Here is a 14,997-nt window from a genome sequence, read left to right as displayed (position 1 = left end):
GCAAACTCCAAATATACAGGCATCAGGGGTCGGGATCGAAGCCACGACCTCCTGTATACCAGGCGAATCATCAGCCATGATAAATCCACTTCTGGATGAAGCACCCCCCATCCCCCCCACAGCCTTCTTGGTAATGACTCTTTCCCCCAATGGCACTGTTAGAGAAATATGAAACCGTGCAACGGGGATCAACGTTGTGGTGTGACATCACTTTAAAAACAGGATTACGTCATGCACGGCGATCTGGTGTCGAGGCTGAGATTATCATTGCGTAATTTTTTCCGGCCCTTTCCTGCGATATGACGTTCCCGATGTTCGCGCCTGACGTGTCCGAAAGGAATTTTTTTATTATTATTGCGATGACGTATTTCGAAATTTATAGTACTGTAGTGTGCTCACGTTATAAAAAAATATAATGGAGCTTTACGGTGTGAGACGAACGCCATCATTGTTTACACACGACGTCGTCACGAAAGCGTCAACAAACCTTAGGCGCGCGTACATTCGTATGACGTCATTAAGCAGTGAGGTTCCCGTCGTGTTCGCACATGACGTCACCGAAAGCGCCCGTTATTACCCGTGATGCTCTCCGCGATAGTTCAAACGCGCGTCGTGACTTGCGTGGCGCGGCCCCTAAACGCGACGCTGAGATTGAAGCTCATCGCTGACTCGGAGCCACCTTCAACCCCGTCTACTCAACACCATCTCGCCTCCCACAAAACTTCGGCGCGATGGATCCCTTCACACAGGTGAGGTCCTGCACATTTAAAGATTGCTTTATTTTTCAGTTTTGCTTGCACGGTATGGTTAGAAGTTTGCGGCCCTAAGCCAGTTTGAAATAAAAGTACCGTAGTGGATTCACATGTAAAGGTTGTCGCGCGTAAGTTGACATCACACGTGTTGTTGTTGGTCGTCAGCCACTATATAAATCCTTATAATCTTCATAGCAAATGCTATTTTATATGTTGATAGATAATGATTGCTAAGCGGTGCCAGCCTATTCCAGGCCGCGGCTCACATCAGTGGCGATTTATATCAGAACCGTGCCTGAGCCTCTACCTTCAGCAACCCGCACTGACCAGCGTGGTGAAGTATGGTCAAACAACCCCCATGACCGATAACGCCATGGCGGTTGTCATCCAAGAGTGGATTGACAATGGGCTGTGCATAAAAAAATACATTTTCATTTGTCCCCTTAGACGTTTAATTTCCTGAGGTTTAATATCGTGTCAGCTGAGGGCAGTCTTAAGAGTTGTAACAGCTGCTAGTCAGCACAGTCCTTAAAATAAATACTGTATGTTAAGTCACGGGCATGCAGTCAATCATAGTCCCTGCAGTCACACAACTGCATTTATGTACCATAGACATGTTTAACCATCTTAATTTTAGAACTTTCGTGACTGCAGGAATTATTATTTGGTTCTTTCGGTTAAGTCACGTCTAAAGATAAAATAATAAATTAAATTAAATAACAGAATACGACGTTTCGATTGCAACACAAGCAATCATCATCAGGTATAATGAAATAGCGACATAAAATCTAACCAGAAAACTATAGACAGACATATTAGCAGACAGATATTACCAAGATACATAGCGAGAGCAACACAGGTAACAGAGAGGGGTGATCGTCTCTGTGTGGTGGCCTTAAATTGACAGAGGGGGGGCGGAGGCAGAGAGAGTTTCCCCTTAACATAACTTCAAACCTGTACAGGACAGCATGGCAACGCAGCTTAAGCACCAAAGATGAGCACAAATTTATAAAAGGAAATTGAACAATATTACATAAATGAGCAAAATCTTTTCAAACAATACAATATATATTTAGCACCTGGATATTTACAAGAGCAGCATAACCAAATGTCACAGAAATATCACTACCATACATTGGGCAGTTAAACTGCAATTTTACTAACAAGTACACTTGCTTTTCCCTCTACATCTAGGCCTCGGCAAGGTAAGGTGAAAGTTAAAAGGTAAAAACAACGAGCCTACCTTTACCATACATTTTACCTTACCACAATACAATCACTCTACCCTACCTTTTACCCTTTAGCTTAGCAGGTAAGGTTAAAGGTAAAAAGCAACGAGCCTACCTTTTACCCTACCTTTTACCCTTGCCCCATACAAATTACCCGTTTACAGGGTAATTACTAGGGAACTACTACACATGAACAAGGTTTATAACGGTAGGTAGAGCGCTTTAATCATATAGAATACTCTCGATTATTCCAATTTTACACGCTTTCTTTTAACTCACTCTGTTATTGTCATTGTTGTCGTCGTTGTTGTTGTCATATCCTCAAATCTTGTAACTCAATTTTAACCCACTTCCTAATGTGGTATCGACTGCAAACTTGGTATACTTATGTCATACTGATAACAATATATTCTATCATAAAAAATGTATATATATTTTTAAACATTATTTTGTATTTGTTATGTTTCGGCTTGGGTCTAATTGTCCACGCTCAACTCACGTTGGCTGTAAATCACCATGGTCCCTTTACGTTATGGCAAGCTTCGGGGCCACTTCCTGGAGTCGTGGAGTTCTGCCATTACGAGTACATTTAATAAAAGCGTGTTTTTTAATCAAGTTTGTTTTAATATTACTTATTAAATGGAGGCCACGGACTGCGCCACGGAGCTTTTAGCGGTAAACAAGGTACTGTATTTATCGGATAATACTTCGCGCTTCCTTTACCCTACCGGGTAATTCTTCCGAGCTACCTTTACCCTACCCTTTACCTTACCCCTTGGCATGTCGACACATTTACCCTTTACCTTTACCCGGTTAAAAGGGTAAATTACCTTGCCGAGGCCTATCTACATCGTTGAACTGCACATTATTACCTGCAGTTGCGGTTCGTAAATCAGCCTCGCTGTAGCATACGTGTATCAGTGCCCTCCGGCTCAAAGAAGCATTGGGAAGTGTGCAACTTCTTGAGTGGTATCAAGCTAGTTGTGAGATTTCACGTTCCAGTGGTGGAAATTCCACATTCCAGAGGTAGAACCGAATTCTTTCATTGGAAAAACCGCCAAGTACAAACACCGCTCTTGTTGACTTAATCCGTTATTATTAATTTGTTCGTGTTACTTGTAATCTACAAACACCACTTCGAGTTATGGAACATTATTTTGTGGATCTTAAAGTATGTTTTGCTTCCTATACTGTTAAAGTACCCTACAATGTACATAAAGTATATATTATCTTCTAGCCATGCATGCAGATGGGTCTGAGCTCCTGACGAAGGACAGATATGCCTGTGTTTTGCCCCTCTCCGAAACGTGTAGTCTGTAGAGCAACTTTTACCATTTTTTCTCACCTCCGGTCGGCGTTTCCCCACTGCGGAGGCGTCTGTCTTGCAGTGCTATTTTCATCATGATTAAAATAAGTATTTTCATGAAATAATAAAATCATTCGTATTCCCTCTTACTATCCTGTAGCCTAATGGAAATGTAGTCAACTTTAATGTACATGTTTATGGTAAATCTTCAATTAAGACCTTGCAGTAAATGCCACCACAGCAACAAAAAACACATTTACAAGCAAGGACTTTCCACCTGTTAATAGTGAAATTATTAATGGAATAGAAAGAATTGTGTTGCCGAAGCTGTTGGAACAGGATTCCTGCTGGTTGGCCATTACACGAGGCATTCCGCTCTGGGGCACAGCTTACTTGACGCGCCCCCTCACGTGACCCATACCCTGGAATTTGAGACAAACCGACGACAGATTCCATTAATTGTTGGTCTGTTTGGCACCAAATTCAAACCTTGCTTTTCACATGAAATGGCGATATTCCCTCTGTGGGCCCTAGTTTGGCAACTGCCAGTCTTTTTTCAGAATAAAATATTGCGTTTAGAAATGGTGGTCGCAATGACTTTTTAGAAAAGTTCTAAAGTGCTTTTTACTCCAATTAGGCTATATGCAGTGCGGTACAAATGCTGCTGCTTGCAGTAGCATATAGCTGTATCCATTGTATTGGACACAAGGTACCACTTCCTGTGCTCTGTGTAACACCCGGCCTGCTGGGCTGTGTGGTCATGAGATATCAGGACATCTGGGTACTGTATTATACTGTATTTGTTGAATTTATCCAGGAATACCGATTTCCTCCCACAAGTAAACGTAATAATGTTGACCCATCTGTGGATTTTAAGTGTTATCCCCATCAATTATTGTGTACACTCTGGATAAAATGTTTTCTGAATATATTCCATGAATTAACCATAACTGGCCAAAACACCCCAATGGTGGGACTCTCATATAGAATCTTGCAAATCTGAGGGTTTCGATTAGTTTTGTTTCCACATCATTCATACTTTGAAACATGCCTCCTATTTCACTCGGATATAGTGCGTAATGAGAATTTCTCCCAATAGGTTCTAAATATTGTATAAAACATTATCTATACTCTTTGGTTGTTTCGGTAAAGTCACGTAGGTAGAAATAAAGCTAAATAAATCACGACGTTTTGATAGCACAAGCCATCGTCTTCGGGTGAAAATCGCGACAGCCGTGATGTCTGCTGTGAGCAGCACGTCTGCTGCCTTGTGAAGAAAAGCTGTTACCAGCAAGAGTTTATAGAAGTTTTTGAGAACAAAGGTAGCCAAAGTAGTGTTATTGGGGTATTATAGTGTAAAGGTAATAAATAGCGTGGCATGGTAAAGGAAATGAACCTAGATTAGCATGCTGGATTAAAGTGCAAAGTTAAAGAGCTTCCGTAGCGCATAAGAGCTCAGATTAGCATGTAGGATTAGCATATGTATTTTGATGAGAGAAGCATGTAAAAGTTAATTAAAAAATTAGCAAGTTAATGTCAGTCTATGTGTAACCAAGAATAGCATGTTAAAGTTGATGAGAAAAGCACGTCAAAGTCAATGAGCGAAGTTAATGAGAATATCATGTTAAATTAAATGAGAGAGGAGCAAGTCGATGTCAGTCTATGTGTAATAAATAGCGTGGTATGTTAAAGTTAATGAACTTAGCATAAGAATGGCTCGGGGGGAGAGAGAGAGAATGTGTTTTAATGAGAGAAGCATGTAAAAGTTAATGAAAAAATTAGCAAGTTAATGTCAGTTTATGTGTAACAAAGAGTAGCATGTTAAAGTTAATGAGAAAAGCATGTAAAAGTACATGAGCGATGTCAATGAGAACATAATGTTTAAGGCAATGAGAGATGAGCAAGTCGATGCATTCATGCCGGTGGTTGCATGTCCATGTGTGACAAAAGCACCCGTGTTAGTGATGGAGAAGATGACCACGGAAAACATGCAAACTCCAAAAATACAGGCGTCAGGGTTGGGATCGAACCCACTAACTCTTGCATACCAGGTGATAGTTAACATCTCGCCCCATTACAGTCCAAGGTCTATTGACTGCTACATGAAGGCCTCACCATGCTGTCAGTCATGGAAGTTGTTTGACCATACTTTACCATGCTGGTCAAATTGCAGTTTTAAGTAGGGTGTCCAGGGCCATTTCAGATATCATGTACCACTAATGTTATAATTTTTTGCTAGTTAAATGATTGTGTATTAAACACTGCTCCACAGACTAGCTGCCAAGGTTATCGTTGAAATGCTGTTTCTCCAGAGGTGTGAACATTGCTTTGCGTTTGCAGAAGTTGCTGGAGCGCACGCGCGCACGCCGCGAGCTACTACAGCAGAAAATGAGTGAGCGGCCAAGCCCCAGCAAGAGGCTGCGTGAGCCTCTGACCGATGCCAACATGCGAGGCGGTACCCTGACTCCCCTCACGACCCAGGAGCCCCCTCGCGGAAAGAGCAATCAAGGTACCCACACGGCACCCATGTGCCAACATAACTAGTATTACTGCATTGATACGAGTGCAGTGACTCGTGCACATCGGCTTCTATATTCAGCTTGTACATCTTTTCCACCGTACTACGAAGGCGCACCGGCGCCTTGCCGAGCCAGCCCCGCGCAGCTCAGAAGGCACCGGATTGTTTTTCCAATGCTGCTGTGTAAAGTCTACATTTAAAAGATAGGATTCTACAGAGACAGCACTGCCTAAGGCATGGCATCAGTTGTGAAATATAGGTGTGCTAAAATGAGCAATGAGCGGTGCTCGTCTCCCTTGGTTGCCCTGAGCTAGTTTTGGAAATTCAACACTTATGATCGGCCAGTGTTTCCATAGGACAACACATTTTAACCTTTTACAAATTGATAAAAAAAATTTACCGCAAACAGATTACAGGTGGAATCAACCCAAGTCGTGATCAAGCATTCATTTCCTTTTTGGATTTTACATTGTTTTAGTATTATTATTAACCCTGACTGGAATTTAAAAAAATTAGCCTTCCACTTGTTGATATCTCTGACCACAGTACCACCTGGCTGAATACAAAGGCTTGTGTAAAAATAGCGAGAATAGTCAGATAAGAGCACAGTATTAACCACTGTTTATTCAACGTTTCAAGCCTTGGGTGGTCATGCACAGCCCTTGGGAGGTAAGGGTTTGGTTGATCACCAAGACTAGTGAGACTTCCAAACCCATTAGGCTGTGAGTTAGAGATGATATGTCAGTACAGTAATTGGGTTCATGAATCCGTCTATGTGAAATTTGGAGTGTTATAATTTATATCTGTTAGTTTTCCTTAGGATAATCTGATTCACTCCTAGATGCAAGATAAGCATCAATGGAATTGGACACATTTCCCAATGTAGGATCAAAATAGTTGTCTCAATCAATGATAATAGATTTGCATGATTCTATACAGTTTTGTTCTGACCTGTGGCAGCTTGAGGCAATAAAGGCCACCTCTGGTTTTCCAATCTCAGGTTGTGTGAGCATTTGTATTAATGTGATGTTGAAATGCAAAGACAACCTCAGATAATAATAATAAAGCACCAGTGCTGGGCTGCAACAGACCAGTTTTCTGGGAAGCAGCATGGGCTGCGTGTACCTTTCTGGTGAAGAAATCGCATATGAAGCCAGTGCAGTCCAGTCACTAAGTTAATCCACCTGCACATGTCACCTGCGTCAGGAAAACCCGGGGCGGCGTTTGCTTCCTCTCCAACCTGGAGTCATCACCAGACATGCCCACTGCTTGTAACTTTCTCCACAAGAGACCAATGTTTCCTGACAATTACCCGCCTCATGCCCTGTGATCAGTCGGAGCCAGCATCCCATCGCCCTCCAAGCGTCTGTGTGCGGGGGACGCGACACTGGAGGGGGGGAGCTCCCCGGCCCCAAGGAGCCAGAGCCTGGATTCGCGCAGGGTAGAGCGTTTGGTGAAGGCGGACACGCCTGCCATCGCGTCGGTGCGATCGCGGCTACGCAACCTCTCCCAACAGATTGGAGACGGTAGGGATGCCAGCAATCACCACAGAGGAGCTCTCCTTACGGGGGGCTGCAGTCGCACCATCTTTGAAAGAAATACACCAAAATTAAACTGATTTTTTGAAACCGTGTCATGATTAAAGTGATAATTTCTCGGTTTCAAATTATAACTTAATACTCAGATACTGTTTTTCAAACTCCAGTTCTTGCGACATCCCCGTAGACTGTCTTTCCATGTTTACTCATGTTTACCATTCATATGCAACTTTACCCACTACACGTTGTTTGCGCCTGATGGTTGGTAATCACGGAAAGCTGTGCTACGTTGGATTTTGAGGACTGGAGTTACACTCCTTTAGGAGGGTGTTTCAAAAACGTAATCTTAACGGGTTTTTTCCTTGAATGTAGAAAGTGCTGAATGCTGAGCATGATATAACGTTACTCTAACCCAGGGGTGGGGAACCTTTTTTCTGCCAAGGACCATTTGTATATTTATAACATTTGCGGGCCATACAAAATTATCAACTTAAAAATTAGCCTGTTATATTTGGTCAAACATTTAATTAACTCACCCCTAATTTGATGACTGGAACTGCTTCTCTTTGGTGAGGCATGTGATGTTAGCTGGCATTGAAGATGTTGCGACTCGCCACTGCTTTTCCAGGTTTGCTCCGAGATTTATTGAATTTCGAGTCCTGCCTGCAGTTGCCTTGGCAGGGCCAGACCAAATGATTTTGCGGTCTTTATACACCCCGCAGGCCGGACATTCCCCACCCTGCACTAACCCATAACTCTAACCCTCACGTAAGGAAATCTAGTCGTCTACCTACTTAAACGAGTAATTGATGACACTGGTTTGAGGCTCTAAACCAATTATGGAAATTCCGCATTCTTTATTTGTTGGGACTATGATTGATTACAATATCGTTCACTGCCCTGGCATAATAATTGTCTTCAAGCAACCTACGAATTGAGATGAGTACTACAATCTCATTGCCACTGAGGTTGTATTTGAGACTGAGGAAAATTCTCATATTGAATGAGAAATCCACCGGACTATAGTCCTACTAACAGCCTAAGCACGCGAGCCAACCATACCATAGGTCTAACATTAACCTGAACCACAACAGACACTATACCTAGCCATAACCGCACGAGTTAGACAGACATTAACACAATAATTAACTCTAAGCACAACCACACTAGAAACTATACCTAACCCGAACCACACTAGCAAAGTAGACACTAACCCTAGCGCCTACCCCCATTATGACACATAACCCGTTTACCTTGTCAGATTTTTTGTTCCGCTCTTCACATTTAGTGTTCAATGCTTTCTCCCCTGTGCAGATGAAGAGTCGTCGGAGAACTGGCCCGGCCCCGTGACCCCCACACGGGGCCCGCGCGCTCGTCTTGACGTGCGCCCATCGCCCGTGCGCCGCGTGGGTCCCGCCGCCCTCGCCCAGCGCATCTCGTCGTGGGAGGGCCATTCGGCCTCCCCGCCTACAACCGGAGGGCCGCTGCTGCCACCACCTACACAACCACACAGGGCAGTCGGCACCACCGCCCACCAAGAGGTGTGGGATGAAAGGTTCTGCTTTCCTGGGAGGTGAAACCGGAAAAAAAACTAACAGCTCTTGTAATGTGTACCATGGCCGTGTATCCAAGAGAATAGGACTGTCATGATGTCACTTAGTAGAAGTTTCATGGATTCTTCAAATGAGAGATTTTCTATAAAAAAGCATGATCTACAAATATATGTATTTCAAACAACCTACACTAGTTATATTTAAATACGAGATGGTCGTATACAACTTTTAGTTCATCATCTTTTCACAGACAGCCACATACTACACTTAAAATGTACTTATTCCATCCATGGAATCCACCTTTCCTGAACAAAACCCACATTTTTTTAACAATTAGCTTTTGTTGATTGCCAGGCTTTTCCAGGATATTCTTCAATTAGAATTGACTCATGCTTATGGTCATGCATCAAATTGGGCATAATAAATATATATGTATGATTGTACAAAGTGTATCCAAATGTGCCTCTAGACCAGGGGTGGGGAACCGTTTTTCTGCCAAGGGCCATTTGGATATTTATAACATCATTCGCGGGCCATAGAAAATTATCAACTTAAAAATTTGCCTGTTATATTTGGTCAAACATTTAATTAACTCACCCCTAATGTGATGGCTGGAACTGCTTCTCTTTGGTGAGGCGTGTGATGTTAGCTGGTATTGATGATGTTGCTACTCGCAACTGCTTTTCCAGGTTTGCTCCTAGATTGATTTAATTTCGAGTCCCGCCTGCGGTTGCCTTGGCAGGGCCAGACTAAATGATTTCGCGGGCCTTATACGGCCCGCGGGCCGGACGTTCCCCACCCCTGCTCTAGACTAATAAAATGAACAAGAATGAAGACTGAGATGGACAATACAAATAAAAGACTACAAACACGTAAAAATATTGAATATTGTATCCAATTGTGATGCTGAATTGAACATGCAAACTCCAAATATACAGATGGTAAATTCGAGATTGAACCCACAACCTCATGTATACCAGGCGAGGTAGTTAACATCTCACCACTGTGGCATCCTAATACTGTCCAATGACATGCCACTTCTACCACCCTCATCGCCTACGTGGCTTGTGGATGTCCTTTCCTCCCTGTCTGGCCACCGGATTTGGAGCTCTTTGCTTGAGCGATTTGATACGCGTCTGCTCCCTCCCTCTTGATTCCGGCATCTTCAGACACCGCTATCGCTGTCATCAACGTCTTTACCACCACCACCACTGCCTTCAGTGCCCCAGCCTGTGCCGGCCACCATGTTCAGGAGCTCTGCTGCTGCGACTGCTCATGTGGGTGTTTGTGAGGTGTTGTGAAGGCTTTTTGTGTGCTGTGCATGGACGCATGTGGAAATCCAATGAGAGTCATTGTGTTGGAAGCTTCCTGGCTGGCAGCTTGCTCGCGAATGATTTTGACTCGCCCTGTTGAACTGTCCTAATTATTATAACTAATTATATGCATTTTATGTCTTTACAAGTGTAATTTCTGTACAATTGAATTTTAGATTTCAAATTTTGGGCAGTATTCCTGGGGAAAACAACCTTTTCTTAGTTAATTTTAATACTGCTAAAACCTTTTCCGTTAAAATGGATGTCATTTGTGAAAATTTACTTTTTTGCAAATTTCTTCTCATGTATATCTGTGAAATGTAAATTGTAGCAAACAGTTGTATGTACTTTATCAAAATAATTTTGCATGCAAGTGAATTCCTTATTGCTCAAATAAAAAACAATGTATGTAATGTTTTGTTTACTATATAAAAAGTGTTCATGTATAATTTTTTTACTCTGACTCTCACCAGATTTACAATACAATTTTAAGTAGCGAGCATCTAAATGCAACTGCATCTTGAAAGCCCGATAAAATAGTTGCAGGACATAGATCACGGGAAAAATCCAATTCTCGTCAGCAGTCGGTGGGTGGCACAAGAGGGGCGCTGCGGTGAAGAGATTTTATCTCCCTTGTCTGGTATACAGGAGATCGTGGGTTCGCTCCCGACCCTGATGCCTGTATATTTAGAGATTGCATGTTGTGATCGTGTGGATATTTATCCGGGTCCTCCGGATGCGTTAAAGAGTATTTGGCTGCTATAAATTTCCATATGATCAGCCACTTCGTTGAGCTATCATTTGTGGCCAGGTCACCCCTGAAAAAAAGCTCTTTACAGTAGCTCATTGGGCTTTACCTTGTAAATTAGAAACAGTTTTTAACGGTGACTGACGATGTCAGTTGCAGGGTGTAACGTGGCAGGTCGTGTGTTGACGTAGGTGGATGTTCTGCTTGTGGCGCACTCCACTAAGGTCGTCTTCCCGGAAGCGATGACCACCGAGACCCCGCCACTAGCCGCTTCTGCAGGTCTGTGCCATCCACCCTGGCTCTTGCCGTGGTTTACCCAGCACAAGCTAAACCACAGCCAATCACCAGATATTTTGCAGCAACTACTGTAGCTGGCGGTGTGTTAGGGTTCTATATCGTAATTTAATTCCTGGTTGAGTACAGAGTCGAACCCTGAAACTAATAGAGATTAGAGCCTAACCATTATCTATGAGCCCATTACAGACTAATAGAGATTATAGAGTCTAACACGCACACTATAGCTTATCCCTGACGCTAAAGTCTAACACTAGGCTATTTCCTTCACCTGCTCTGGGCTTATGGATGATTCAAGTCAGACCTTAACAATGAGATGACAAATCATTGCATAGCATAACTATAACTCTCAGCATAAACCATAATTTTAGCCGTAGCCTAACCATACAGATTGGCGTAAGGACTAACCAGCGGCCCTTAACTTGAACCCAACTAAAACCAAATGTTAAATTTAATCCGGAGCCTAACACCCTGGGTTTGTCTCGCCAGTCGTAAACCTAAACCAGATCAAAGCCTACTCCAACATGCACTTGTTTCACATTCCGATAGGTTCAGAGTAGCAAAAAAAAACAGTTTTATTCAACCTGGATAAACCCTTGAGATTCACATTTAATGTTCAAGGAGGTCCTTTCAATTTGACAGCGACATTAATTATCCATTGATATTGCACAATAGCGTGATATATAATTTTAGAGATTGAAATATAATTTTACAGTGACAAATATAATAGGTGGTTAAACATTATAAAATAGCATAAAATGTCGGATTATGTGCACAGAAATAAGTTATATGGCAGAATGGATCAATTTTTAAGCATGTAGCAATGTATTAGAATCTAATCGGTTCCAATCGGGGGGTGCTTGGTAATAAAAAAGCTCTGATACCCAAGACCGGCTTGACCATTGGAGCCTGGAGCAAGAGAGATGTCTGAGCTGGGATCATGGAAAGGAGTTCGACAAGCAATGGCAGTGCAGATATCTTGAGGTTATTTTGTCTTCAAGAAATTGTCAACTGGTTTGGGGTTGTCACAAACAGCAATGCCCTCATTCACAGATGATCGCTGTGAAAACAATTTGCCGGCTGTCCTTCCCGGAGACTATGCCCCAGCAACAGGGTTGTCCGAGAGACAACTGCGGACCCAGGCCGCCCTGGCGAAGCTGAGTGAGGTATGATGAGAAAGACGACTCATCCTGTAAGAAGGAGTCGGCAACAGCTTAAATACAACCACTCTTCACTTCCCACATGGTGATGGCCATTTTATTAGACCCAAGGGAATAATGAGCCAAGTTGACCCCTAAGTGGGATTTGAGTCAAGAACTCTGCCACAGGGCTTCCTATCATATATGAGATGCTTTGGAGCCTGAGGCATTTTTGATATTTTTAGGGTTCCCTAGAAATGCCAAAGACTTGAGTGCCAAACCAGTTCATCCTGAATTCTGAGCATTACGTCGAAAAAACGGCACAATTTTCCTGCGTCTGTGATCCCCTGCAGCTGAGAGAAAAGGACCCGGCCGCCCTCCGCCAGCATATCCAGGAATGCAGCGTGGGGGCAGCGATCACAGAGCTCGCTGGCACAGATGATGAATGGCGCTCGGCAGAGGTGCGCGGGGACAGACTTGCCTCATTCTTTTACACGTTTCCGAGTAATCGTAACCTCGATAATGAAGCTACTCTATGATGGGGTGACAGATGTTCTGACATTTGTGCCTCACATCAAGTAGGGCTTCTGACCTCGATTTCTGACTCGGGTGCCTTTCTGTGTGGCGTTTGTATGTTCTCCCTTTGTTCTGCATGGGTTTCTGAGAGCATTATTTTACTGTCCTAGTAATAGTTTCAGTACTATCTGTCTCTCTTATTCTCTGTCTACCTCTGTTACCTTTTCTTTCAACTTTACCAAACAACATTTTTCTGGGTTTTACCCAACACACGTATAGCTATAAAAACATTTCTTAATGGCATTGTGCATGCATCTTCAGGATGACGGTGCTCCAATCTTCCTGCATATTGCTTCGCCACCACTGAAGGTCACGGGTCAAGATGATGACCAAGAAGTAAACCCCGTGGAGAGGTCTGATGGTGGTAAGTACAGCATGCAAATGAGAACATCGGTGTCCCTTAATGCATGGCGGCAGCCAGGGGAGTGTTGAGTGTTACGGAGGTCTGGTTGCAAGTGATCTGCCTAAAAATAAATATTTTCAAGGCAGAGTCAAATTGATGAAGGAATACATGTCCGAGAATTCTCACAGCACAACCTCAAAATGCAAAGGAATATCCTAGAAAATGATATGTTAAGACTACTTCTGGTTTCTTATCAGTAGACCACTCATTGTTCAAGCTTAGCAAAGAGTGGTTTGCCACATGTCTGTCATGCAGTGTGTATGTTAATTTTCACTTTTCAGAGCTTGGATTAGGTAAATTAAATTCCAAATGTATTTTAAATGCTATTTGTGTAGTCACTGATGACTTACCCGAGGCCACTGAACTTAGTGGACTTCCTGTTTTAATGATGAGTGGCTGCCAGATTTGCCAATGCTGGCTCATTGTTCTGATATTGAGTGCTTTGTTTTAAAGAAAGACTTGTCTCTGCCAAACATGTGGAATTTACCCCATTGCCCCTAGACTGGCGATGTAGATGAGCATCGCCGAATACTTGTTAAATACAGAACTGCTAATTATTCATGGTGATTGATAGGGAGTTGTGTCCCAGATAAAAACAAAAGCGCAAGTATAGCAAAGCATATGTAGATAAGGCTGTATAAATGTGTAATAATCCTTCAGGAGACGGCTTCGGAATCGGTCCTTTTTATTTTCACTTCACGATACACCTTGCTCACTCACACTCCGTTGCTGGCAGACAACGGAGAGAGGACAGACCACCCACTAAGTCCCCGCCGCGCACGTGGCAACCCCCGGCCCCGTCCGCGCGTGACCTTGCTCTCCTCCTGCTCCAGTCTGCTCACGATCATTCTCCTCCCCTCGCTCTTAACACCTTCGTCACGTGGTTCCCCCAGCCAATCATCCATGGACAGCTCCGACCATTCTCAATGGTTCCCTGTCAATCCCGGGACCACGCCCCTCATCCGGCTCCCCATTAGCTGGGGCCCCGAATGGCTAAGCCCATCCCCCTGATGGCCTGTCATGATGACGCATGGGCCATGGTCCCTATCTCAACCCTTATTGGCTACAAGCAGGACCGGCAAGCCAATCCCCACGTGAACCCTCTGTGGCTGTTATTACATCACCCCCCCCCCGGTGAAAAAAATTTAGCCGTCTCGGCTGGAAAAGGGGTGAAGAACCAATTCCGCAAAATCTTATTAGGGCACCAAGGTGCATTTAACAATTTGAGGGTGAACCAGCGTTTCCGCGCCTAAACACATTCAACAGTCACCCATAATAATAAAAAAAAATCACAACATACATTAGGGCGCCCCTGCAGCGCGGTAACGACAGGGAATTAGCAAAACGATCAGACGTTAACGAAACGGAAGAGATCTCGACCGCGTACGCGACGCGGGACCCTCTCCGCTCCCAGCGCAAGGTCGCTTTGCCTCCGGATGGACAGGAGGTGGCAGGCTCAAAGAAGAAGTCGGTTGTTGGTGCTCGGTCGCGTCCAGGGCGGGCCCCGTTGGAGGGGGGACAGCGGGGGCTTCCTCAGCCCTCAGAACCTGTTCATCTGCAGGAGGCACAACACAATCCCCCCTGGGATCAACGGGCGTATCACGCGGCGTAGTCGGCCCAGCAGAACC

At 43.8% G+C, this 14,997-nt stretch overlaps 1 protein-coding gene across 5 annotated transcripts in view; it reads left to right on the top strand.

Annotated features, from left to right (window-relative positions):
- The first annotated feature begins 617 nt into the window (after positions 1-617).
- LOC144946717 (anillin-like) overlaps positions 618-14,997 on the top strand; it is a 55,468-nt gene continuing 41,088 nt past the window's right edge. For 2 of the 5 annotated variants that reach the window (XM_078875834.1, XM_078875833.1), the window contains exons 1-9: positions 618-749; positions 5,628-5,796; positions 7,140-7,331; positions 8,658-8,884; positions 10,066-10,173; positions 11,149-11,236; positions 12,305-12,417; positions 12,744-12,851; positions 13,228-13,330. In XM_078875834.1, the coding sequence (XP_078731960.1) occupies positions 732-749; positions 5,628-5,796; positions 7,140-7,331; positions 8,658-8,884; positions 10,066-10,173; positions 11,149-11,236; positions 12,305-12,417; positions 12,744-12,851; positions 13,228-13,330 (1,126 nt within the window). In that variant the 5' untranslated portion in view covers positions 618-731. Of the gene's footprint in view, positions 750-1,946; positions 1,977-2,145; positions 2,190-5,627; positions 5,797-7,139; positions 7,332-8,657; positions 8,885-10,065; positions 10,174-11,148; positions 11,237-12,304; positions 12,418-12,743; positions 12,852-13,227; positions 13,331-14,997 lie in introns of all 5 variants that reach the window. The other 3 variants (XM_078875835.1, XM_078875836.1, XM_078875837.1) reach the window with 3 other exon arrangements.

The sequence above is a fragment of the Lampetra fluviatilis genome, chromosome 42 (genome assembly GCF_964198595.1).
Source record: "Lampetra fluviatilis chromosome 42, kcLamFluv1.1, whole genome shotgun sequence".
NCBI classification, from domain to species: Eukaryota; Metazoa; Chordata; class Hyperoartia; order Petromyzontiformes; family Petromyzontidae; genus Lampetra; species Lampetra fluviatilis.
This window is presented reverse-complemented; position numbering and strand designations above follow the sequence as displayed.